Here is a 26,337-nt window from a genome sequence, read left to right on the forward strand (position 1 = left end):
GGAAATGATTTCTGAAAATGTTTATTTTTTTGAGAAAGATAGAGCGCATGTGCATGCATGTAAGGGAGGAGCAAGAGAGAGAGGGAGAGAATCCCAAGCCTGACTTGATCCCACAAACCATAAGATCATGACCTGAGCCGAAATCAAGAGTTGGGCACTTAACCGGCTGAGCCACCTAGGCACCCCAAGCCAATGGTTTCTTAGGTACAACACCAAAGCATTAAAAACAAACAAACAAACCAAAAAAAAGTAGAGGAAAAAAATGTATTTATTCAAATTTTCAAATGTTATACTTCAAAGGACACTGTCAAGAAAGTGGAAAACTACCATAGAATGGGAGAAGATTTTGCAAATTATATATCTGATAAGGACTTGTATCTTGAATATACAAAGAGCTCTTACAACCCAATGATGAAAAGATAAACCAAGTCTCTAGGACTCCAGTGGTCCTATGCTAGATGTTCCATGCTAGAACATTCCCTCAAAGTAAAGGACAAATTGTGCCCTGTACCTCCTATCACTAAGAAAGTACACACTGCAGGTTTCTTTGGGTTTGGGAGGCCTGACGTTCTGTACTTGGGAATACTGCCATGAGCGGTTTGTTGGCTCCACGCATGCCAGCTTTGCACAGAGCGCAGAGCGGAAAGAGGTCTGCAGCAGGTCCAGGCTTTGGCACAAGCAGCTCTGTGCCTGGCCCAGGGGTCTGGCGGAGCCCGTGGCGAATGCTATGGCAGAGAAAGTTTTCAAGTGGGGCCTCCGGCAGGTTCCAGTGAGAGAGCTTCAGTGCCAACTCTTAGGGTTCTCGAGTGAGACCATGCCACACGCCATTCACAAAACAGTTCCTGGAATGTTACTGGGCCCCAACAGGAAATGAGCATCTGACCTTGGGCTATTAAGTAACCACATGGTCAGGTGGCTCATCAGAGCTGAATACTGTCAGAGGCACCAAGACTTTAAGGTACAACGGAGGTGCATTGCCAGGATCAGCTCTGAGCACATCTAGACACGGGTGAGCTGCACAAGCAAGTGACTGCCACCCCCTTGTGGCCCTGAATGACAGCAGTAAGGGGAAAGCCCTCCAAAGGGTAGAGCTTCTCCAGGGCACTGTATCATCCACGTAGTAAGGAGGGGAAAGTGTCTAGGAAAAGAAGATATGGAGCCCTGTTTGCCACAGTAAACAGTTGAGCTAGTAGCTTTGGGGGGGGGGGGCGGACAGAGCAAGAAGAGAAGTTTAGAGACAAGGAAGTCTGGAGAAGAGGCACCTAGAGAACTAGTGTGACACGTGGCAGCTTTTCAATTGGTGGACCCAGGGGTCCAGGTGGGACACCCTGCTCCCCGGTACTCCCAGCGACCCCACTGGGAAATTTGTGTCCTCATCCTAGAAACTTTAGGTTAGGTTCTGGGTCTCTGAAGGGGGTAATCTCACCAGGAACACAGTATGAGTGGCACAAAACATACACTATGACAGCTACCAGGCCACTCTGGGCTCTTCATACCACCAAGCAAAAAGGCCCCCATGCTGGCAGGGGTACTGGATCCAGATCCTAGGAACAGGGATGTTTGATCTTCCCATCCACTGGATGTCCCCCTCCCCAGCTGTCACCAAATGGGCCATTACAGCCAGCACAACCTGAGGAGGGCATGGTACCCAGGGGTTCACGCCCCCAGGGATGAGCATCTGGGTCATCAGGTGAGGCACCCAGACCTTCAGAAGTGCTAAGTGCTCCTGGGAGAGGGGGAGCTAGAGAAGGTGGGGGTGGGGGGGAGGGGCGGGAAACACATGGCACCTGGTTACAGGCTCAGGACTAACTCAAGCAGCAGGGACCACAGCCCATCCAATAGCTTTCCTTTCCTATATATGCACAGAAATTGTGCCCAACCAGAACCCTGGGGATCTAAATGCAATGAACTTAATGTGGGGCTGAGTGTGGCAGGGCTGGGGTAAGTGTTCCCAGTGTGAGCTGGTCACTTGCAGGTGACCCTTTCTCTGGAGCATTGGCCAGACGGGAGCCACCTTAGTGAGAGAGACTGTGCACCCTGACCTCACTGAAGGTGGTCTCAGACCCCACCGGGCTGCGATGGAACCAGGATCCCCCTCAGCATTTCACCCTCCCCTCCGCCTCCCTCAGGTGCTAGCCAGAAAACTCCCCCCCTGGTTCTTCTTCCCCACCGAAACCACTGACCTGTTCCCCAGACCTGTGGCCATTTTCAGTGTTATATACATGGACTCGCGCAGTATGGAGCCTACTGAGACCCACTTCTCCCACTCAGCACAATCTTCTGACATGGCCCTACACTGTTGCGTGTGTCACTCACTGCCACCCTGGGCCCCTCCCTGGTGTGGTGGACCGTGGTGTATTCATCCACTCACCAGCTGACGGGCATCTGAGTTGTTTCCAGGCTTTGGCAATGAGGAACAGAACTCCTCTAAACATTCACAGGACATCTCCTCAGCTGGACCATCTAACCCATAGGGGAGCTGTCCTACTTCCTGTGCTACTACAGGTGGCAATGTTGCTAGGCTTCTGGCCACTCCACACCAAGGGTCTCCTTTCTTCCCTCTTCCAGTACGATTTTTCTCACCTCCCTCTAAGACCCCACTGTCAGTCCCAGCAGGCCCTTCCTGCTCCCACCCGCTGTCCGGTCCCAAGGCCAATGCCGTGTGACTTAGGGTTTGTATCGGCAGCATCCTATTCTGGTACCGAACCCATCTGGTGATCCAGAGCTACGCAACAGGCCACCTCAAACTCAGTGCTATGAACACATAACCCATCTCCTCTATCGTTAGCTTGGTTTGGACTCTCTTACGGCTACAGTGGATGGTAGCTGGGACGGGAGCCACCCCTAATGCTTCCTTGCTCACTCACGATGCTCCGTGCTAGCTGTTGGCTGGCCTTTCAGCTGCAGCTCCTGGCCGGAATACCTCCGCATGTGCCTCTTCCTGGGGCTGCTGGTGGCTCCTCGCAGCACAGTGGCTGGCTCGAAGAGCAAGCATCCCAAGATGAGGGAGAGAGAGGAGCGGTATCACCTAGCTGTCCAATCTGGCCTCAGCAATCAGTGTCACTTCTGCGACCTTCTGCGCTCTGGAGGTTAGAAGCGAGTCATTAGGCCAGCCCATGTTCAAAGGGAAGGGAATTGGATTTCAGTTCTTGAAGGGAGAAGGGCCAAGGAATTCCTGGATATGTTTGGAAGGCACCAAGGGGTGGTGGGCCCCTTTAGCACGGTGGACTGGTGAAGAGATGGTGCATTTACCCAGGTGGATAGGTGGGTAGGTGACACATTTATCAAGGTGAGGAAATACCAGGACATAGAACAGGTTCTTGGAAGATACTAGCCTGGAGCAGAGGGAGAGGTCAGGCCAGAGGTATCAACTTGGGAGTCATTGTCACAGAGGTGGTGTCGGAAGCTTCAAGGCTGCAGGAGGTGACCACCCAGGGTGGGAGTGGGGAGGGATGGAGAAACTGCCAGGGCTGGGAGGAGGAGGGCACAATCTTCCTGATCACTGACTCTGTTGCCCCCATCCTGGCAGAACTCCAGGGAGCTTGATGGGTAGTCAATCCCCGTGTGCCTCCCCACGTGTCTCTCTGAACTAATATGATCATGCGGTTCTATGAGGAAGGTTCTGTGCTGGGAGAGGTTTCCCCCAGCATCCATGGGAAGAGATGGGAGGTATAGGGCTGTGGCAGCCCTATTGTAACCATGAGGCAGGCTGAGAGTGGCAGAGCCACTCACAAAGGTGACGGTTCCTTCACTGAGCATGTAGATTAACAAGTCCTGAGGTGCTTGGGTGACTCAATCTGTTAAGCATCAGACTTTGGCTCAGGTCACGATCTTGCGGTTCGTGGGTTCGAGCCCCACATGGGGTTTTGTGCTCACAGTGCAGAGCCTGCTTGGATTCTCTCCTCTCTCTCTCTGCCCCTCCCCGACTCATGCTTTCTCTCTCTCTCGAAATAAATAAACTGAGCAATAAAGAGTCCTTTTTTTAGGACTCGTGTCAGGAGTTGAGTCAGCAGGTTCTGCCACCTGACGTCCAAAGTCTTTTCACTGATACCAGCTTGGAGTCAGCAAAGGAGTCTGAACAAGGATGTGTGAGGTGGGAGGAGAGGCTGGGAATGTGAGTGCATTGCCCTGCAATGGCACCCACCATTCATGGAACCCCCACATGCCCAACCAAGTTCTAATGTTTCACACATAGTGATTGGTTGAGTCCTAAGAGCACCTCCTGAGTTAGATTGCTATTATGATGCCAGTTTACAGATTGGGAAACCAAGGCACAGGGGGGTGAAGGACATTATGGAAGGTCCCACGGCCAGAAAGTGACAGCTGGGATATAAACCAGGCAGTCTGTTGCTCTGTCCTGTGAGCACTAACCTTTTTCAGAGGTCCAGAGAAGAGCGTCTTTCGCTGAAGTGCCTGGCTGGCTGTTCAGTGCTACTTACTTGAAATGAACAGTCTTCACTGAATTTCACAAAGTACAAGTCATCAGCAATGTTGGGCAGCGTGACCTGGGATCAGGGGAGGAGAGTGTGGACAGTCGGACTGGCCTGAAGAGTAAGGAGGTGGACAGCCCATGCAAGCCATGCAAGCTTGAGAAGCATGGCTATGAAGAGGGTGGGGCAGGAGTGTTCAATGTTTATCGGAGGGGATTCCAGGACATATAAGAAGCCGAAGGAGAGGTGGCTCCAGACCACTGGAGTGGGTCCTTGGATGGTGTCTGGAAGGCTCCCCTGACTCAGTAGAGAAGGTAGAGAATTGGGGGCACGGGCAGTGGGGTTTCATGTTCAGTGATGAGCAGAGGTGGCTTCCTGCTCCACACCCATTTCCTCCAGGAGGTTGAGACCCAGCTCTGAAATGAGTGGAAGCCACTGAAATGAGTTGGCGGCCAAAGAGCAGTGGGATCGTGGGGTTGCCAATAGAGTTGGGTCCCATTGAGGGTTGGAGCCTAACAGTCTTGGAGCCAAGAGATTGGCAGTTTTGGTGGGTTTCTCCAGACTTGCTCATACACCTCTGTAGGGCCCCAAGGGGATTAGGTGCTAGCCCTGGTTTCGGTGGCTACAGGAGGAAGTACCCAAGTGTTGGGCCAAGAGGCGCCAGGGCAAACGGGGGCGGGGGGCCTTCAAGGTCTGGGCGTCCTCAGGCCGCTGCTCCCAAAGCGGGGCGAGGACCGCCAGGATCCGCGGGCCGGGGGATGCGGCCCTCCGCGCCTTCCCCGTGGAGCCTCCGTGCCCGCGAGTCCTGCCAGCCTTTCGGGGCCAGGAAGACCGACGCGGGGCTGAGGGCTTCCTGGTAGCCCCCTCCCCGCGGCCCGGCTAGCCCCCGCGCTGATGCGGGTAAGGATTTCCTGCCGCCGCAGACGAGGATTAGCGCGCCCCGGCCGGCGCGGCGGGATTAGTCCGCGTGGACTCCGCGCTCGGCCCGGGGATTACAGCGCGCTCCCCCCCGACGTATATATTCCTGCGGCGGTGGCCGTGGGGCCAGGCCAGCATGGCTGCGGCGGGGGGCGCGGTGAGCCGCAGGGGCCCCGGGCGGCCCTGCCCCTTCTCCATCGAGCACATCCTTTCCAACCTGCCAGAGCGGAGCCCCCCGGCACGGGCCGCCCGCACCACGCAGCCCGCCGGCCACCAGAGCCCCGCGGAATCCGGAGAGCCCGGGACGCCCGAGGCCGCGCCCTGCGCCTGCTGCTGCTGCTGCGGACCCCGCGCCGCGCCCCGCGGGCCCCCGGAGCCGGCCTCCGGGCTGGGTGAGTGGGAGCAGGGCGCGGGCGCGGGGGTCCTCCCAGCGCGGGGCGGTCTGGGCGGAGCTCGGCCCCCGCTCCGCGCCTCACCGCGCCTTCACCCCGCAGGCGCGCGGCTGCCGTGGCCGCTGAGGCTGGGCCCCGCGGCGCCCTTGCCCTTGGCTGCGCCCACGGGAGGCCCGGGGGCGCTGCCCGGCACGGGCGGTCCCGGCCCGCAGCGGCGCACGCGGCGCCACCGCACCATTTTCAGCGAGGAGCAGCTGCAGGCGCTGGAGGCGCTCTTCATGCAGAATCAGTACCCCGACGTGGGCACGCGCGAGCGCCTGGCCGGCCGCATCCGCCTGCGCGAGGAACGCGTGGAGGTGGGTGCCCGCCCGCCAGACGGCGAGAGGGTCCGAGCGGGCTGGCTTCCTTCCTCCTTCTTTTGAAAAGATGGCCCTGGCGCGAAGGCGGGAGGCGCGGGAGGCCCGGGAACCGCAGTGGGCCGCAGGGCCGGTTCCGGGGCGAGGGCGGGCGGGGCAGGCTAGTGTCGGAAAGTGTCACTAGAACTGGAGGGGAGATAAGGCTAGTTTTCTTTAACTTTGGCTTAAACTTTTTAATTCTCCCTGATAAATGAGACGCGCGTTCACGTGCCCGAATTTGGGAAGCTCGGAAAGAGCACCAAGCAGCAGAATGGGCGTCCGGAGCACCTTGGAGGGGAAGGGGGAAGGCACGCCGAGAGAGGGCTGGTCCGGGTGGGAAAGTGGTCCTCGTCCCGCAGCCCGAGCCGCTGCGGTTAAGAGACGGTGGGTGCCGCTGCCCCCGTGCCGGCTCTCCAGCCCTCTCCTGCCCGTATCCCTGTCGGGAAGCTCCCTGCCTGGTCCACTTATGAGGGTCCGGAGGGACGCGGGTCCCAGGGCTGGATCTGAGCGGTCCCTCCTGCTCATCAGGTCTGGTTCAAGAACCGCCGGGCCAAGTGGCGGCATCAGAAGCGCGCGTCAGCGACCTCGAGGCTCCTCCCCGGAACCAAGAAGCCCGCAAAGGAGAGCTGCTGATGGCTCTGGGAGCTACTCCCGGGCTTGGCCGGGTCCTTTGGGGCCGGCTCAGGGAGGGAACAGATCGACCCGAAATGGTGCTGACAGAGGACACCTCTTCCCGCCTGCAGGCTTCCCGCATCCTGCAGCTAGTGCTCAAGGCAGGAGCTTCTCTGCCAGACAGCAGAGAAGCTCCCGTGCCCACCCCCTGTGTCACCTGCCCCAGGAAAGGAGGGAACGCTGAGCATCTCCAGGTGCTCTCCTTTCCAGCGACTAGGGTCGGGGAGATTCCCCGGGAGCTGCAGCGGGGTGGGGGTGGGGGGTTGTTGGTTGCTGGGAGCAGGGCACAGAGCAGATAAGCTTCCTCAACTCCCCACCAACTCCAGGACAGGAACCATCCCCTTGTCAGGAGGGCCCAGAATCCTCCTCTCCCTCCTGGGGTATGCTGATGTCCCGCCTCTTCTCAGCATGGACATAGGTCTCTTGACATGGCCAAGGGGGTGAAGGGGGTGTTCTGTGCATTCTGGGGTTGTCAGCTCGCATGTCCTGCACTGGGCCTTCCTGTCCAGAGCTATAGGATAAGGACATTGGATGAGGTCATCTCCAGAAGCCCCCTACCCTGCCCCTTAATTCTGTGAGCCTTGCCTGGATACTGGGAAATAAACAAGCAACTACAAACGGCACAAAAGCAGTCCAAAGTTCGAAGTCCACCATGACTTCACTCCCACATCCAGGGGGTGGGGGCCAGCTGGTCTTGGGGAGCAAAGCCCAGTGAGTCCTCAGTTTCTATGCTCCCCAGCACAGCAGACTACCCCACAGATCATGGCCTAGCACCCTGGGGGTCTGCACTGGCCTTTAGGTACTGAACGGGTAGAGATCCTTGGCCTCCTCCTTCTGGGGGATTTACACGCTATGTGTCTGCCATCCTGTTGGGGCAAGAGGAGGTTTGACTGGGGAGGATGCACCACACCCCCTGCCACTGCCTTGGAAAATCTGTTTTCCTCTCCAACATCCCAGCCCTAGGGTGAAGGACAGTGTGAAAACGAGGCTTTCACTCTCCCCAGTAGGCCTGTACGGTGGGTTCAAGGCACCTAACACCATCATCTGGCTTGGGGACCATGTTCTGCCTCCTCACAGGTCCTGGAAGAAATTGGGGGATGGGGTATCTGAAAGGAGACACAGTCCATTCATTAAAGGTGCAGAAGCTGAGCAGGCATGATGTCCCCAGCCAGTGCTGCTCTAACACTGCCGGATGCCTCCAGGACAGCAGCACTCACCTCCACCTCTCAGGATGCACACTTCTGGCTGTCACAAAGCTCTTTTCCCCCGAACCCCGGCCTTATCCTTGGATACTGCCCAGCCCTCCTGCAGAGCTTCCCTGCAGTTTGGAACACCCTCATCTCTGGGACCCCAGCCCCCCATTGGCTCTTTGTCATTGTAGAGGGCAGCCATGATCAGAGCTCCATTTCAAGGGGCCAGTGGCTATACTGTCCTTCTGATTTCTCTCCTTTCTCTCTAGCTGCTCCTTGGCAGGTTCACCCCTACAAGCTGCCCGTTAACATAGGTGTCCTGCAGGCTGGACCCAGGCATGGCCCTCTCTTCTCCATTCTCTCCTTGCTTTATCACTGCCTCTTTTAGACTCCAATTCCCTTCTGTCTTCCACATTTACATCTCCAGCCCAGGCCTCTTCCCTTAACTAGATACTTCTGTCTATCTATCCCCTTGACCTCTCCATGTGGAAGCCCACTGTGCCTCAAAATCACCTTGTCCATGGCAAATTCTTCCCCTGTGCAAACCAGGTGCATGAACCAGAGGACTAGCAATTACCCACACCCCTCTTCTCCCTCACCCACCATCCCAGGCCAGCAGCAAATCCATTTTTCTTCCAAAAACAATCCCAGAAGCTATTTTTTCCCCAGCTTCAACAGTACCAACCTGATGAAAGTGCTGTCATCCCTTACCATGACCATTGTAGGTGCCTCCAGTCTTGTCCACCTGCAGCCACTCTGTTTCCTCTGTAATTCATTCTCCATAAAAGCCAGGGTGCAAGTTTGAACCTGCCTCTCCCCTGCCTACAGCACTCCAAGGGCTTTCCGTTGTTCTTAAAGATAAAACTCACTGTGACCCATGAAGCCCCATGCAGCCGGCCCCTGCCCATCTGGCATCATTTCATACCTCACTGCTCCTTGCAGTCTGTGTGTATCAAAAGCTCTCTTTTGCTGCAAGACCTTTGCACCCGCTTTTTCCCTCTTCCTGGTCAGTGTCTGTTCATCCTTTGGATCTGCAACCATTTCTGCCCCTGGGGAGACTTCCCCTCACTGCCCCCTAGGTAAGATTCCCCAACAACAAACTTTCTTTCTTTCTTTTTTTTTTTTTTTAACACCTGTCTGCTGCAGTGTTTTAAAGATTTTTAAGTTTATTTATTTTGAGAAAGAGAGAGATTGAGGAAGGGGCAGAGAGAGGGAGAGAGAGAATCCCAAGCAGACTCTGTGCTGTCAGCGCAGAGCCCGACCTGGGGCTAGAACTCACAAACTATGAGATACTGACCTGAGCCAAGATCAAGAGTCAGACACTAAACCAACTGAGCCATCCGGGCCACACACTCCCGCCCTCCCCCGTTGCAATTTTATGCTTGTTTGTGGGATGATGCAACTAGTGTCTGTCTTCCCCATTTGACTGTCAGTTCCACAGAGCAGGAATCATCACCATGGGGTTTCCCAGTGGGTGAAGGAATGGCTGCCTATTATACTAAATCATTACGGGGAAGAACTTACTTGTTTGATACAGTTCACAACCTCTTTTGGAGAAGAAATGATCATTTTTGAAAAACGGGCAATTTTCTTGTCCATTTCAATGAAAGTTAGTCCTCTTCTGGGAAGCCCACTCGTGTTCAGGAACCGAATATTTTTTTTTAACATTTATTTATTTTTGGGACAGAGAGAGACAGAGCATGAACGGGGGAAGGGCAGAGAGAGAGGGAGACACAGAATCAGAGGCAGGCCCCAGGCTCTGAGCCATCAGCCCAGAGCCTGACGCGGGGCTCGAACTCACGGACCGCGAGATCGTGACCTGGCTAAAGTCGGACGCTTAACCGACTGCGCCACCCAGGCGCCCCCCGAATATTTTTTTTAATATTTATTTATTTATTTTAAACTTAAAAAAAAAAATTTTTAACGTTTATTTATTTTTGAGACAGAGAGAGACAGAGCATGAATGGGGGAGGGTCAGAGAGAGAGGGAGACACAGAATCTGAAACAGGCTCCAGGCTCTGAGTTGTCAGGACAGAGCCTGACGAGGGGCTCGAACTCACGGACTGCGAGATCATGACCTGAGCCAAAGTCGAACACCCAACCGACTGAGCCACCCAGGCGCCCCAGATGTTTATTTATTTTTAAGAGAGGGAGAGAGAGAGATCACAAGCGGGGGAGGTGCAGAGAGAGAGGGTGGGTACAGAGGATCGGAAGCAGGCTCCTGCTGACAGTAGAGAGCCTGATGCAGGGCTCAAACTCACGAACCCTGAGATCATGACCTGATCTGAAGTTGGACGCTTAACGGACTGAGCCACCCAGGCGCCCCAGGAACCGAATAATTCAAAAAAAATTTTTTTTAATGTTTATTTATTTTTCAGGGAGACAGAGACAGACTGTGAGTAGGGGAGGGACACAGACAGAGGGAGACACAGAATCTATAGCAGGCTCCAGGCTCTGAGCTGTCAGCACAGAGCCCGATGTGGAGCTTGAACTCACAAACTGTGAGATCATGACCTGAGTCGAAGTCAGACGCTTAACCAACTGAGCCACCCAGGCGCCCCGGAACCCAATAATTTTTAACCAGACATTTCTTTATTGGACCATCGCATTTTTCTTTTCTTCTTTTCTTTTTTCTTTCTTTCTTTCTTTTTCTTTTTTTTTTTTTTGTTAGATAACTATCAAGAAGAAATTGTCTTAGTGGTCTTTTCTGGTATAAAGTTTGAATAAAAACTTTGAAACGAGTATATAGCCAAAATGTGTTTTTGTTAATGATATAGAAGCATACCCAATGATTATTTTCGAGAAACCGGAATTTCAAGGCCTTTCAATTTAGCAGTGCTGGAATTTTTCAGGATCAGAGTGAGTGACACGCCCCTTAGCCTCCCACACCATAGCGCCCTCTGGTGCCCATAGTCCAGATTCGGAGGACCACAGCGGGGAGGGGCAAAGACTACAACTCCCATAAGGCCCAGGGATTATAATGGCGTCACCACGGAGCGCGGGCTGGTCTTCAAAATGCGCAGCTCTTCCGTTGGTGGGTTGTTGCAAACGCCTGCGCAGCTGGCGCAGTTCCGCCCCCGCCGTCTCCGGGCCCTGTTACGTGCCTGTGCCGCCCGAGCGGCCCTGGGATAGCGATGGAGACGCCCGGCGCATCAACCCGGGCCCTGCTGCTCCCTGCCGCGTCCGGGCCCCGGAGGAAGCGCGCGGCAGGGGAGTCGCTTGCGACGAGCAAGCAACGGGTCCTGGACGAAGAAGAGTACATCGAGGTAAGACCTCGATGAAGACGCTAGCGAATTCTAGGTCCCTTCCCCGCCTCGCGCTCTTCTCGGGCCCCTCCTCTCGGGTCGTGGCAGTCTCGTCCCCTCGCGGAGGTGGAGCAACTTGAGTCCGTGCTTTTGGGGTGTGGGCAGTTGGAGAGCCAAATAAGAACAGTGCAGAGTGAGGTGTCTTGATGGGGGAGGCACTAGTAGTGTTGTTAGAGGAGAGTGGGGGCGGTTTATTAAAGTAGGAATGTGGAAGGATGGTAGCAGAGAGGATTTGCTAACAGAGCTGTTTGTTTTTGGGAAGCCTCTGGGACAGGCAGGTGGCATTAGTGGACAGCTAGGTGCACAGACGTGCAGCCAGGAGCAAGGTCTGGCTGGAGGTACAGATTTGGGAATCTCAACCAGTGCTGCTGGTGGGGGTGACAGGCTGAAGTCATCCAGGTAAAGGGTTCAGATTGGAAATAGGAGGTTACAGGTGGAATGAAGGTGGCAACACCCACCTTGGTCCAGCTAGTGTGGAGGTGGAGCCAGTAAAGGAGAATGAGAGTGACCAGTGAGGGAAGAGAGAAGGGTTTCATAGAAATCAGGTGAACGTTTAGTAATGTTAGGTGTTGCATTAGATCGTAAGGGATGCTCATCGTCATTGGAAAGTGCAGGTAACCTCAGAAGATCATTGGGTTGGACAGAGGTTGGGGGCATCAGCAAGGACCTTAGCATGTACATTGGTAGATGGAGAGGCAGGTGTGAACTATGACTTTTATTCTGACTTCTGACAGGGCCTCCAGACAGTCATCCAGAGGGACTTCTTTCCTGATGTAGAAAAGCTGCAGGCCCAGAAAGAGTACCTGGAGGCCGAGGAGAATGGAGACCTGGAGCGGATGCGTCAGATTGCCATCAAGTTTGGCTCTGCTCTGGGCAAGATGTCTCGAGAGCCCCCACCGCCCTGTAAGAGCAACAGTGGGTGCCTGAGAGGGGAACTCCTCCTGAGCGGATGCCTTGGACTGGCTCTAATCCCTACCCCCTTCCTTCTAGATGTGACTCCAGCCACATTTGAAACCCCTGATGTGCACACAGGCACCGGAATGGTGGGCAACAAGCCCCGGGGCCGGGGCCGAGGCCTGGAAGATGGCGATGGTGAGTGAGTGGTTGGGTTTGTCTAGAGTCTTATCCTATGTGGCCCTGAGGAGCTGGTTCAGAGGCAGATCACATCTTGTCCCTGAGGGCTCTGTTTGCTTACATGGCAACCCATGGCACCAAAGAGCACTGGTCTAGGAGACAGAAGATCTGGGTCCAGCTCCCAAACACAGGGCAGTTCTCTGAGCCTCTGGTCCTCCTCTGTGGAATGAAAATCTTGCCACCTCTCTCACCAGCCTGCTCACTGTGTGCCAGCCCAGTGGGCTTCATGGGCCTTGGAGGGCCCCTTTTCTGCTGTCTCCTTACAGTGCCTCAGGGCCTCTGCACTTGTGTCTTCAGAGTTAGTCTCTTCCCCTGGATAGCTGCACATCTCACACCTTCTCTCCCCTCAGGTCTCTGCTCAGATGTTACCCATTCAGGGAAACCTTTCCTGACCACTGTCTCCCCCCCCCCCCCCCCCCCCCCCCCCCGCCACAACGTGAAGTTACATCACCTTTCATGCATGCTGCCTTCCTGCTTGGCTTTGTTTTCTCACTGCAGGACATGGCACCTAAAAAGGCATTTCTCTACGTATTGCTTCTTCTCTCCACAAGAGCTTCTTTGTCTCACCTCTGTGTGTATACTTTGCATCCAGAACAGTACACGGTGTGTTGTGGGAATAGAACAAATGAAAGAGTTGTCTTCCTCAGTGCATGTATTGGGGATCGTGACATGTTCCAACTTTATGAGGGATTTTTTTCTAGGAAAGAGCATTTTGAGTCCTGTTGGACATGACTATACTACGTGCTACAGGACTTTCTCATGATCAGTTGATTATTTTGTTCTTAGTAGAACATCAGTGCTCAGACAGATAAGATGCTGTTCTCTACCAGGTTCTAGTGTGCAGTGCGTTGTGTGTCTACACGGACAAAATATTTTCTGCTTCAAAATCCAGCTCTTTGTGGGGCCCTGGGTGGCTCAGTCAGTTATGTATCCAACTTGGACTCAGGTCATGATCTCTCAGTTTGTGAGTTCAAGCCCCACATTGGGCTCTGTGCTGACAGTTTGGAGCCTGGAACCTGCTTCGGATTCTGTGTCTCCCTCTCTCTCTGCCCCTCCCCTGCTCGTGTTCTGTCTTTCTCTCTCTCAAAAAAATAAATAAAATGTTAAAAAAAATTTTTTTTTTAAGTCTACTTCTTTGTGCCCTTACCATGGTTTGTCATGTTGTGTCCTTGGAGTTTGATTCTCTACTGCAACGTGGCAGATGCATCACAGGCAATTTGCAGATTCCTTTTCTTTAAATACGCGTTGTCAGTATATCTAAGAATCATTTCAGTGACCTAAGTGATAGGTACCATCATCATTCACATTCACAGGTAAGGAGGCCGAGACTCAGGAAAGGAGGTCTCAGGGCTTGTTGGTGGTGGAATGGGGTTTGAGTTCTCTTTCTGCCTCTGGGTCTTGAGCTTTTAGCCACTGTACTTTGTTCAGTCTAGGAGTCTGTGTGTGGTCAGGACTCAGCAGAATGGGAGACAAAGCTCTCCACCTAATGGGCCTGCTGAAGTGTGTACCACTGTGCGCAGTGCGATGGGACCTCAGTAGGGGTGCCCCTTTCTACAGCGGTGGGAGGGGCGGCTGGAGTCGCGGCCCAGTGCCTGTGAGGCCCCATCTAGAGTACTGGATCATACGGGGTCCCTGCCATCAAAGCCTGCTAGCAGGTTAGGGGGCTTAGGTGACAAACCATCCACCTGTAGCACAGATACCAAGAAGGGAGGAGCAGGCAGGGTAAGAAAACCCAGGGATGGAGAGAGAGCTTGGGGCTCTGAAGGTGGATCCTACAGGATCAGCACAATTTTGGCAAGGCAGGACCTGACTGATCACCTGCCTTTTCTGTAGCCCCTGGATGTCACTCTTCTGGTCTGAGTCAAACATAACATTTCACCTGACATCCAGCAGTTGAGGAGAGCCCCTGAGTGCTCCCTGGGCAGTTGGCAGGGGGAGAGGGGGGTTGATTCTGCCCCTAGGAGGGGAATTGTCTGATGGTGTGGGCTCTGATCAACAGACCCGCAACCAGGGTGAGGGTTCCATCTCTGCTTATGAGGTAGCCTGGTTCCTGAGATCTTGTGACTGCAAAGCAGTGTTGATGCTGTTTGTGATTCTGTGTCATCCCACCTATGCTCCTGAGCAGGAGAGGCTGGAGAGGAGGAGGAGAAGGAGCCCCTGCCCAGCCTGGATGTCTTCCTGAGCCGGTATACAAGTGAGGACAATGCCTCCTTCCAGGAGATCATGGAGGTGGCCAAGGAGAAGAGCCGGGCACGCCACACATGGCTCTACCAGGCCGAGGAGGAGTTTGAGAAGGTGTCTTTGTTTTTGTTTTTTTTTTCAACGTTTATTTATTTTTGGGACAGAGAGAGACAGAGCATGAACGGGGAAGGGGCAGAGAGAGAGGGAGACACAGAATCGGAAACAGGCTCCAGGCTCTGAGCCATCAGCCCAGAGCCTGACGCGGGGCTCGAACTCCCGGACCGCGAGATCGTGACCTGGCTGAAGTCGGACGCTTAACCGACTGCGCCACCCAGGCGCCCCTGAGAAGGTGTCTTTGGGTACAGGGGCACAGGCATCCTCTGTCAGGATGGAGGGAGTCCTGGGGCCAGGGGCACAGTGCCTGGGCACCTCTCTGACCCTCACTTTTCCCCTGTGATGCAGAGGCAGAAAGATAATCTTGCACTTCCGTCGGCAGAGCACCAAGCCATTGAGAGCAGCCAGGCCGGTGTGGAGACCTGGAAGTACAAGGCCAAAAACTCCCTGATGTACTACCCAGAGGGTGAGCAGGCAGGGCTGGCAGGTGGCATGGCGTGGGACAGTGTGTTTGGATCTGGCCTTAGGGCGTGTGTGTGGGTCTTTGCTCCCTAGCATACTGGGCCTCGGAGGTGCCCTGGTCTGTCTCGGGGCAGAGGAGCCTGTGTGTTGTCAGTGAGAGAGTGAGGCCGTCCCCTGCTTTACTAGGCCCCGTGCTTCTGTTCACTGGGGAATGACTTAGTCTCTACCTCAAGCCTTGAGTGCAGGGCAGTAATGGGGACTCCCCACCCCCTCTGACACCGCTGCCATCTTGTCTCCACCTGCCAGGTGTCCCTGATGAAGAACAGCTGTTTAAGAAGCCAAGGCAGGTGGTGCATAAGAATACTCGCTTCCTCAGGGACCCCTTCAGCCAGGCCCTGAGCAGGTCCCAGCTGCAGCAGGCCGCCGCCCTCAATGCCCAGGTGAGTGGCAGTGGCTGGATGTGGGCACAACCTCTCTGATCTTGGCTGCCTTCATTAAATTAGTACCGTTCTTGGGTTTGGCAGAGACTAGCAGCGTGGGAGTATTTGGAGCTCCTGTGCGGCAGGGTCCTGAGCCTTTTCTCGACTGTATGGGCTTCTACTGGGGCCAGAGATGTTTGGTGGGTCAGTTCTGCTCCTTGTCCCTGGAGGACAAGGACATGAGAGAAGAGACGTTGCTGGGAGCCAGTCCAGTCTGGCCAGACCCACACCTCTGTACCAGGCAGGGCAGGGGTAGGTGGGGTGTGCAGGCTGGGGCTCAGTGAGGCTTGGTGGGGCAGACAACAGGGGTTTCTGGGCCTGGGTGTCATGGTGCAGTGGTGACTCCAGGAGAGGGAGAGGCAGGAAGTGAGGAGACTGTTTTGTAAGCTTCTATAGGTACCTGTGGGAAAGAGGTCAGAGCACATGTGTGCCAGTGGTCACTGTAGTTTCCTGGGGGGGTCCAAGTCGGTAGTCCCCGAAAGCAGCTTTTGTGGAGTCTGGCCTGAGGCCAGAAGGAGGGGAAGCTTCTCTTCTGATACCTGCTCTGACAGGTCCTCAAAATCTTTGCAGGGGCCAGGGTCCTTCTCTCTCCAGCTGTTCCTGTGCATTTGCCCTTCAGCTAGCTGGCAGGAGCAGGCTTGGCTCCCCCTTAACACTGGTCTGTCTTGTTTGTTCCAGCACAAACAGGGCAAGGTGGGCCCCGATGGCAAAGAACTGATCCCCCAGGATTCCCCCCGAGTGGGCGGATTTGGATTTGTTGCAACCCCCTCTCCTGCCCCTGGTGAGTAGTAGACCCTCTGTCAAGCTGGCCCCCTGATAGGACTGCCTGTGGGGAGGTGGGCTGCTCAGTTGGCTCTTGGCACCCTTGACATTTCCCCATGTCTGCCCTGTGCCTCATATGACTCAGAGACCCAGTGTCCCACCTGTGCAATGACAGGGCTGAATGGGGCTATGGGCGGGCTGGATTCTTAGGGAGACCTGATTTGAGATGTGTGAGTCCCAGCCCATTCAGCCTGGCAGTCTTCGTGACTTGCCCTGAGCTTAGCAGGACAGACTGGTTTTGCTGGGGACCAGGGGTGTCGGGGCTCTACTGGACAGACTGGCTGCGGCAAGCATGCTTAAGGGCACGGGGAGGCTGGGCAGGGGGAGGCTAAGTGTAGGGGCATAGGGAAGAAGCTCTGGGCTCCAGCCCTGCGTGACCTCACACAGGAGATTTATGAGACTTGGGGACAATCTCATGGTGCAGGTGGTGTCCTCCTGCTCTCCCGAGCATCGTCCTCTGTATTTTGGGCTGCTGGTTGCTGTGACATAGGCCAGGGTATATGGAGGCACTACAGGTTTGTGCAGGGTCCTGGGAGGTTTGGGTGCTCTGAAAGCCCCCAAGTGTCTCCCCACCTTGGGGTGGCATGCCATAGCAACTTCTAGGCGGCTCCCCTGGCCATGTGCTAGGATGGGGGCCTGGCTGACCCAGCCTGGCTTCTCTGGGGAGCCCCCTTCCCAGGCTAAGCTCCACAGCTGTAGGGGCCTGGGCTTGCCTTGGGCTCAAAGTAGCCTTGGCATTGTCATCTCAGAGGGCAGAGGTACCAGGTCCCAGAGTCCCAGGGAAGGAGAGTGGGCCAACTGCCAACCTTGGTGTATGTTAGCTGGGATGCTCATGGTGGGAGCTGGCTGTTGTAGGAGAGAGGGCCTGGCAGGACCCCCACCCAGATCCCCTGGCCTGAGGTAACTGTGGGCTCTCTCCATCCACAGGTGTGAACGAGTCACCGCTGATGACCTGGGGGGAGGTTGAAAACACTCCCTTGAGAGTGGAAGGATCTGAGACCCCCTATGTGGACAGGACACCAGGGCCAGCCTTCAAGGTGGGTCATGGTGAGGGGAACTCAGGTGCGACCCTGAGAGGGCATGTGGTCCTCTGAGAACTTGTAGCTCAATACACAGAGGATGAGCTAGCTCCCACTGGTCAGACTAGAGCCTACTGAAGGGCCAAGCCATGCTCCAGGCTGCATACTTGCACAGGTACTGCACTTCAGAATAGGACCAGAGCACTAAGGACAGGTGTGGTTGGACGGAGGGATTCGGGTGTGAGGTCAGGGCACCAAAGCCATGGCCCTTTGAGTCTGCAGGCCTGTGGACCAGGGAGGGCCCCAGAACCCCAGTGTTCTGTGGGATGTGGTTTGTGTCTTCAGGGGGTTGCGTGTTTACAGAGAGAGGACTCTGGTTACAGGACAGCATGAATCAGGAGGCACTTGTTATTTAGAAGTTGTCAGAGTGGGGGAGTTATGAGGCCTGGAGCAGGTAGGGAAGGGAAGCTAAGTGCCAGATGGTTTGTATAGATGGGATGGCCTAGGATGGTGTGGGGCCCCAGAGAGGTTTGGGGAGGGCAGCGTGCTCTGGTCTGCACAGTTTGTTGGGGAACCCGAGTGACATAGTTTAGAATGTGAAGGAAGAGAAGTTGCTGGAAGCTGGGAGCATGCTGTCCTGTTCTTGGGGTGCTGGGCCAACACTCCCAGCGTGGAGTGCTAGGAGATCACAGGAGGTGGAGGTCAGTGATGTTGCAGAGGGCAAAGGGTGTGGGGTTACATCACGTGCCTTGAAACCCCAAAGAGTCAGACACAGAATTTGGGATTCATGTAGGTCTGTTGCATGGGGAGCTGGGTCACACATGGTCTTGAACTGGCCGCTCTAAACACTTGCAGTGGTCAGTTTGAAGTGCAACAGAAAAAGAGGTCTCATTCACTATAGCAGCAGAAATTTAGAACGACTAGCAATAGTTAAGCTCTTGTAAAGAAACCACAGGCGAGTGCTGCAGACTTACGTAAGGAAAACTGCTGGAGCGTGCGGGCCCCACCGGGAGGCCTCCCTAGCATAGCTCCGCTCATTCTCCCCGTGAGAAGCAACGCATGTCTAGACAGAACGTGCGCAGAGGATTTTGGCCCCTTGGTTCTTAAACTTGCCTGGCACACAAGGATAAGCAAGGAAAACTGAAGAGAGGAATGACAGGGAGGAGCGTGTGCCGGCAGGTGTTAAGGCATGCCACAGGTACAGGTGTGTCACAAGTCTGCCCCTGGTCCTAGAGCCTATGGGGCAGTAGGGAAGAGATTCTGAACAAACCTTCGTCCAAATCAGAATTCAGGGTACACGAGAGACAACAGCTCAAATTGTGCTGAGTAGTAGAGTATGTGGAAATGAAGTTCTTGATACATAAGATGGAACGAGTTCCTGGAAGCAGAAATATTAAGTGTATAAGTCAATGTAAGACACTTAGAAGAAAATAATAGTATTTAATCTGATTTTAAGGTAGGAAGGGTTAGATCTTAAGGGAAGTGAGGTTTAGTTTATACTGTACGAAGTGATAAACTTAAATACAGCAAAAAAAAAAAAAAAAAAAGTAAGAGAAACTGAAAGCAAATAACTGAGAGGGAATTTTTATGGCATAGCTTAATGTAACTGATGTGGGTAAAACACTAAATAATGAACAAGCACTTTAATAGAAAAAAAGAGACCAAGGATGCATCTCGGGAAGTTCTGCAAAGAAATACAGAAGGTCAATAGATGTTAAACAGAAAGCTGTTTACTCTGGTAGTCACAGAGAAGCCGATTCAAAAAGACCCCTTTCTTTCCTAAAAGACTGTCAGAGGTTCATAAGTTGGCAGTGCTGGCTTTTAGGGGTCCGTGAGGACAGGCAGGTGGGCAGTTCAGGCAAGCTTTTTGGGGGGCTTTTAGGAAGGTGGCAGTGGGTTGTGAGGATCATGGGGGCCACGAAAAGAGGCAGGTGCCCCACCAGCAAAGGACTGCCTGACTCGGTGGCAGGCTACCCACAGACTTGCTGTCATGTAGATCTTGGAGCCGGGCCGCAGGGAACGGCTGGGGCTGAAGATGGCCAACGAGGCTGCAGCCAAGAACCGGGCCAAGAAGCAGGAAGCCTTGAGGAGAGTGACGGAGAACCTGGCCAGGTGAGGCGTGGCTGACCTGTGTGGGTGGGGGTCTCTCCCTGCTCCCACATGGCCCCACCCCCTGCATATGGATGCACAGTGTGCAGGGCAGGCCCAGGCGTTCTGTAGTGGGTCCTATAGCAGCTCCTCTGGTCCAGGGCATGGCCTGTTTGAACCAGGATGCAGGGCCCCTCTCCGTCTTTTCCTTCTTCAGCCTCCTTGGCACAACCCTTAGAGACACCTTTGGGCCCCTCGTCCCGCTATGAGCTCCTGTCAGCGCTTTGGAAACAGGTGTATCATTCTCCTTGGAGAGAGTTGAGGTCCATCCCAGCCCCACAGCCAAGGGCAGCACTACCACTGAACCTTAAGTTTGACTACACTGCTGTGTGCCAGGCCACCTGGTATCCTCAGCCTGTAATGACCATGCATCTCCCATGTATCTTCCTGTGGGGCCATGGGAGACCCTGCTGCGGTGGTGCCCACATGGGCCTAATGGTGCCTCATTCACCCACTTCTTCCATCCCAGCCTCACCCCCAAAGGCCTGAGCCCAGCCATGTCTCCAGCCCTGCAGCGCCTCGTGAGCAGGACAGCCAGCAAGTACACAGACCGGGCCCTGCGGGCCAGCTACACCCCATCTCCAGCACGCTCAACCCACCTCAAGACCCCAGCTGGTGGGCCCCAGACCCCCACGAGCACTCCGGCTCCTGGCTCTACAGCACGCACCCCCCTCAACCAAGATCCAGCCTCCATCACGGACAATCTGCTACAACTCCCTGCCCGGCGCAAAGCCTCAGACTTCTTCTAGGGCCAGGCCCGGGTCGGGCCTGTGGAAGCTTTGTGGAGCCTGCAGGGCAGCTGCCCACTCAGCAGAGGACTCCGGCCTTCTGGGGACCCAGGCCCGGGCCAGAAATGGTGACTGTCCCAGGAGCCACAGAAGAGATGCCATGCCTCAGCCAGACTGGTACAAAACTTGGCCCTCACAGCCCTTGGGGTGCATCCCACGGTCTTGTTCGTACTCTTTTCTATCAACTGCCTGTTTTTATTTAGCTGTCATTAAAGAGCACCTAGCACCATCTGGCAGGCTTTTGTGTCCGGCCTGCTCTGCACGGCCCTTAGGCGGCCCTCGTGCCTACAGCACGGTCTCAGGACTGCAGGCCTTCCTGGAAGGAAGCTTCTGGGTGAGGTGACCCTTGGAAGACCAGGGTGTCTGGCCTTTCTTGCCACTACCTACATTTCTTTCTGTGGCACCCCCGAGTCTTGGAACCTGCCCTCTGGGCTGAGCTCACAGCACATTGGGCCCTGCCCCCCAAGTTCTTTCCCTCTGAGGGAAGTAGGGAATCCTTGAAAGTTTCCATGCCCCTCATGTTCTGCTGGGGCTCTGGGTCCAGGTCTCCAGCCTCCCCAGCCAGGCCCAGCCCTTGTGGTTTGCAGGTGACAGTGCTGCACAGGTCCTACGTGTCAGACAGCCCCTCACGTGAGGCACCTTCCCAGTGGCCTCAGCGTCACCTCCAAGTACCTGGTCTCCAGCTCAGATGGGGCAGGGCTGTCTCTGTCTTCCTGCCCTTCCGTCTCCTAGTGCTCTAGGCGCTGCCTTCCATACACTGCTGAGTCACTAGCAGGAGCCGTGGGTAACAGTAACCTGGGTCACCGTGTCAGAAGCAGTGGGGCCAGGTCCCATGCAGACCCCATAGCACCATGTGCACTACAGGCCACACTTGCCCATGACCCAGAGGGCTTTGGTGCCCAGGCCTCCTAGGGCTGCTTCACAGGGAGAGGGGGGACCCAAGCTGGCTCCCAGATGGGTCTCTTCGGGCCTCAGGTAGGGTCAGGTTGTGCCCGTCTAGGGGTTTGCACTGCCCGAGAAAGACAGCCTGGAATCTACTCAGACCAGTCTTTCTCTTCTTGAGTGTGCCCAGCCCTGCACTGGCCGTTGTCTTGGGTTGTCCCGCATGGGTTCTGGCTGCCTCCATGAGTGCCATGTTCCCTGAAGGCTGGCGTGGGCTTGTTGCTTGCCTGGGCACCCACCAGCCTGTGCTCCTCAATTCCTGTCAGCTCCCAGGGGGCTGAACCCCAGCCAAGCCTTGCAACTCACCAGGGGGGTGGGACTGAACTCAGCAGGTGGATCCATGACTGCCGGGGGGGGGGGGGGGGGGGAGTCAGAAAAGTGTGGCCTTTGGTGCTTTTCCCCCACAGGGAAGGGTGGGCATGGGACAGAAAAGCATAGAGGCAGAAGTCTGAGTGGGATGTGAGTGAGATACAGAGGGAGATGCTGTCCAGGCAAGGCCACCTAAGGCCAAGCGCTGGCCCCCTTGAGCACTGGCTGGTGTGTGGGGTGGACGGGATGGGGTGGAGAGGGTGTGGGTGAGAGGTCTGGGCTGGGGCTATTCCAGCAGATGAAAGGGCACTCGAAGGGCTGAGGTCACTGGTCTCAATCACAGCCATGGAGGGAGCAGAGTACATGGAGAAAGGGGCTGTCTGAAGGAGCAGGATGGGGTCAGGGTCAGGTGGACCGTGCTGTGCTTGAGCAGGAGAGACACGAGCAGCTGGCCAGCCTGGGAGGCGCTGGGCCCCGGGGCAGGTCAGAGGGAGACAGTGAGGACCTGGGAGTGGATTGCAGCTGAGGTCTTCTTGCCCACAGGGCCTCGCTGTAAGTCTGCTTGTGCACCCCTGTGCTGGAGACCCCCACGCCACAGGGAGGGTGGTTGCCTGAGTCCTAGAGAAAAAGACTCCTCAGGGGCCACTCTTGATGCATGTATACACTTTGTGGTTTATTTGGTGGTCAGTAATTAATGTTTTTGCTACTAAGTGGAAGAAAGCTAATAGAACATAATCAAAATAGTGGTTTAATTGACAGATTTTATTTGTTCCTTGCACCTGTGCCTTCTTCAGCTCCTACCTGCCTATTTAGTTTATGTGGGTGCACACCATGCACCACGCCCCCCGGGCCCTTAGCAACGCTAGGTGCTTGCTTTCCCCACCTCGGCTCCGGTGACATGATGATCTTTTGCCTGGGAGGTCTCAGCCAGCCTGTCCTCCACCCTGTCCTCATTCTCAGGCACCACCAGCAGCCGGTGCTGGGTTTTGGCCCCCAGCTTGTGGTCAGGCAGGTGTTCGGGCTGGTGCTCGGGGCGAGAGGCTGGCCGGGTGTCCAGTTTGCACTGGGTCCGGTACTTGCCCTCACCCTCCCTCTTGAAAGAGGCAGAAGACATGGCTTTGGGCTTGGGGGGCTGCAGCCATGAGTGGCTGAGAATCTCGTCAATGTGCAGTCGCCGGTTGACGTCCGGCTGCAGGATTCGGTAGATGAGGTCCTTGCACTCACCCGTCAGGTTCTTGGAGCGGGGGAAGTCCACACGGTGCTCCTTCTGGATGCGCAGCATCTTCTTGATGTCAGAGTCATTGTAGGGCATGGAGCCACAGACCATGATGTAGAGGATCACGCCCAGGCTCCAGATGTCATACACCTTGGGCTGGTAGGGGATGCCCTGCAGCACCTCAGGCGCTGCATAAGCCGTCGACCCACAGAAGGTCTTGCTGAGGATGATGCGGCCACTGCCGTCCCGCGGGCAGCGCTTGGAGAAGCCAAAGTCAGAGAGCTTGATGTTGAAGTCCTTGTCGAGGAGGAGGTTCTCGCACTTGAGATCTCTGTGGACAACGTCCAGATCGTGGCAGTACTTGACAGCCGAGGAGAGCTGGCGGAACATCTTACGAGCCACGTCCTCGTGCAGCGCTCCCCGACACTTGATGAACTCAAGGAGGTCGCCCTGGACCCCGAGCTCCATGACGATGTAGATGCGGCCATCAGAGGTCTCAAAGATTTCGTACGTCTTGATGATGGAGCGGTGGTTGACGGTTGCCAGGATGTCCATCTCCCGAGGAAGGAATCTCTCCACAAAGTCGGTGGGTGTCTTCTTGCGGTCGATGATCTTGACCGCCACGTTGAACTTGAGGCGCTCAGAGTAGGCAGATTTGACTTTTGCATATGAGCCCTTACCAAGATTGATGCCCACGATGTAACCTTTCTTCCTTAGGACCGCGGCATCGTCCATGGTGCCAGGTGTGGCTGGCGCCGCTGCGCTCTACATCCCCTCCCCACGTGGGCCAGTGGGCATTGTCCTCATTTACACTGTGAGGAGCTGTCTGGCTGGGCTGAGCCTGGACTTAGAGGGGTGTAACGCTCAGCATTGTCTCTGCGTGACTTCAGCATGTGAAGTCATAAAGCCAGGCTGCCGGGAGTGGGGACTGAGTTGGGTGAAAACGGGGCCCCTGGAACCCTGGAAGCCAGGCTGGCCCAGCAGGAAGGAAGTCAGTACCCAGGACTGCGGTAACCCTCCCTGCTCCTCCTCTTCGCTATGGCTTCCTTGTCATGAGTCAGGCCCAAGGGAGGGCTGCCCAGGCGAAGCCGGAGTGCCAACCCCATGCCCATTTCCTTCTCCTGGCTGTGGGGACCGACACTGCATTGGTCCATGTGTCACTAGGGCTGATTTCCTGCAGCTTTTTGGGGGTATGAAAAAACCTTCTCCAGGGCTGGTATCTTTGGAATCGGTGGCACCTGGGAGGGATGGCCCTGGTCTGGCCAGGCTGGCTGCTGTTCCTAGCCTTATGAATGAGAGCAGCTCCTGTTTTGGGTAGAAGGCTGGGGAGAAGAGTGCTATTGTGGCAGGCAGGGCCTGTGTGGGCAGGAAGGCAGGCAGAGCTCTGGGCCCCAGACTGACAAATGCATGTTCCGAGGGCTGGGGCGTGCATGGAGGATGGGCTGGGCCTTGGTCAGGTAGAGGAGGTGATGAGGCATCCAGGCAGGGAAGAGCATGGGAGAGGTGAGGGCTTGTTCTGAGAATGGCTGAGTCCCACAGTCTGGAGTGCGGTGGAGGAGAAGGGAAGTGGCCGCTTTGCCCTGAGTGGTGGGCAGTCATTGCAGGGCCTGGGGCTGGAAGAGCCATGACCCAAGTCACATTTCAAGATGGTCCTTGGCAGAGTGCATAGAGAATGGGCTTCAGGGTAAGTGGAAGCCAGTGCCTTTGACCAGACAAGAGGAGGATGGACCAGGGTGGCCCTGTGGGGACTGGGTGCCAGAGAGAGACAAAGAGTCTGGTGCACTGGTCAGTGCATGGGCAGGGCCTTGGGTGGAGCTTTGCTGCTGGGGGTCCTGATAAGAGTAGGCACCTGGATGAGGAGGGGATCCTGAATTTGTGAGGAGTGGGCATGATGTGGGCTGGTGCAACCCTGGTGTAGCACCGTTTGCATCTCTAGAGCTGTTTTTTGCACCTGAAAGCAACATGAAAACCCTTTTGTTTTTGCTTTGGGAACTGGGGCATCCTATGTGTGTCTCCTTGGGTAGTTTGGAAGCCCTGCTGCTTATCTGTTCTCCATCACAGGCATCCCGTGCCCACACATAGCTCGCTGCCAGGGTGGGTGTGCCACGTGCTCATGTTCAGGGGGGTGGGAGAGGAGGCCTGCCTCTATGTGGGTGGTTGGAGGGGAGGTGATGAAGGAGCCAGTGTGCAGCTGATCTACAGGGCCCTGCCAAGTTGATGAGGGGTAGGACGTGCCAGGCAATGTGCCACCTTGGCCGGAGCACAGCCGTGTGGACATACCTGGGGCACGTGGGGAGCTCCCTGCATCTGGAGGTTCGTGTGGAAGATCTCAGGGGCAGGGTAGCCAGAGTCCAGATGCCAGCTAGGAGTGACTGCCTTCCAGCTGCCATGGCTTCCCTGAGGCCTGCTCCCAGCTCTTGGGAGCTCCTGTTACAGTAGCTTTAGCTTGATGCCTGCTTCCTCCTGGGACGTCTTTGGTCACTCCTTTGCGTCCCAGAAGGGGTTGGCTGTGAGGATTTGCAGGCCAGGACCCAGGAGCGTGACAGTCTCCCCTGCCTTTCTCCTGCACTCCCAAATGTGCTATCTTGGGGGTACCCCCTGCATGTCTGCCTTTTTGGCTGACTACCAACCCACCCACTTTTCCTTGTTTTGTGGATCCTGCTCCCTCACACTCTGCCCTTGCCTGGGACAGTGTGACCTCTGCGGTTCTTGGGGACGTGGTGGAGGAGGCACAAGCTGAGCTGCCGTGACGGCGAGCAGATGGCATCACCCAGCACATGCACATGGAGGCAGGCATGGGAAGGGAATGGGAAGTGCTAGATCGGACCTGGGGCCTCCAGGGGTACTCCCAGCCTCCTGCAGCCCTGCACATGTGAGACCTGCAGACTCTGGGTAGGCCACTTCCCTCTGAGTTTCAGTTTCCTCTTTTTCTCCACTCACCCCATTGGCACTTGAGGGTTGGTTCCGGATGCTGGAGTTCGCTGATGAAGCAGGCCCATGCTTTCCTGAAGTACAGAGGACAGGGAGCTTCAGTGTCACATGAACAGCGCGAGTGCCCGGTGGTGGCTGTGCCATGACACGGGAACATGGGGCTGTGAGGAAGAAACTGGGGCTGGATTTGGGGAGGCTGGGAGGGCTGAGGTCTGAGGAGCTGGTCACATGGAGGAGGACAAGGACCTGCTAGAGAATGTGATAGTTTGAAGGGACACAGGGTGGTGGGGGTGTGCAGAGGCAGGAGGGAGCGCTGCAGACCATGGAGGCCATGGTGAAGGTCTTGATCGTAAAGCCTTGGGGAGGGTCACTGATGGGGTCTGAGCCAGGGCTGACCCCAGTGAGTTGAGCAGCTCACAGGTGTGGCCCCCTGGGAAGGGGTGGGCTTCAGTCACCTGGGCTGCCACTCTGTGCTGTGTGATTTCAGGTA

The 26,337-nt window shown here is 55.6% G+C and overlaps 3 protein-coding genes across 4 annotated transcripts; 2 read left to right on the forward strand and 1 right to left on the reverse strand.

The window, feature by feature from the left end:
• Positions 1 to 5,484: 5,484 nt before the first annotated feature.
• Positions 5,485 to 6,776, forward strand: GSC2 (goosecoid homeobox 2). Its single transcript, XM_047826575.1, has 2 exons — positions 5,485 to 6,096; positions 6,664 to 6,776. Exons 1-2 carry the CDS (start codon positions 5,485 to 5,487, stop codon positions 6,766 to 6,768), a joined length of 717 nt encoding a protein of 238 aa, XP_047682531.1. The 3' UTR covers positions 6,769 to 6,776.
• Positions 6,777 to 11,066: 4,290 nt separating this feature from the next.
• ESS2 (ess-2 splicing factor homolog) lies at positions 11,067 to 20,678 on the forward strand. Of its 2 annotated transcripts, XM_047826597.1 has the most exons (11): positions 11,067 to 11,263; positions 12,037 to 12,205; positions 12,293 to 12,394; positions 14,562 to 14,731; positions 15,080 to 15,197; positions 15,500 to 15,633; positions 16,351 to 16,453; positions 17,422 to 17,531; positions 19,510 to 19,625; positions 20,131 to 20,416; positions 20,513 to 20,678. In XM_047826597.1, the coding sequence occupies exons 1-10, from the start codon at positions 11,132 to 11,134 to the stop codon at positions 20,408 to 20,410; spliced, it is 1,434 nt and encodes a 477-aa protein (XP_047682553.1). In that variant the 5' UTR covers positions 11,067 to 11,131; the 3' UTR covers positions 20,411 to 20,416; positions 20,513 to 20,678. The 2 variants fall into 2 exon arrangements, with proteins under 2 accessions (XP_047682553.1, XP_047682552.1); XM_047826596.1 differs by having other exon boundaries at positions 11,068 to 11,263; positions 20,131 to 20,678.
• Positions 20,679 to 22,548: 1,870 nt separating this feature from the next.
• Positions 22,549 to 23,751, reverse strand: TSSK2 (testis specific serine kinase 2). Its single transcript, XM_047826605.1, has one exon. The coding sequence runs from the start codon at positions 23,649 to 23,651 to the stop codon at positions 22,563 to 22,565; it is 1,089 nt and encodes a 362-aa protein (XP_047682561.1). The 5' UTR covers positions 23,652 to 23,751; the 3' UTR covers positions 22,549 to 22,562.
• Between the last annotated feature and the right edge of the window lie 2,586 nt (positions 23,752 to 26,337).

Source organism: Prionailurus viverrinus, chromosome D3 (genome assembly GCF_022837055.1).
Source record: "Prionailurus viverrinus isolate Anna chromosome D3, UM_Priviv_1.0, whole genome shotgun sequence".
NCBI lineage: Eukaryota > Metazoa > Chordata > Mammalia > Carnivora > Felidae > Prionailurus > Prionailurus viverrinus.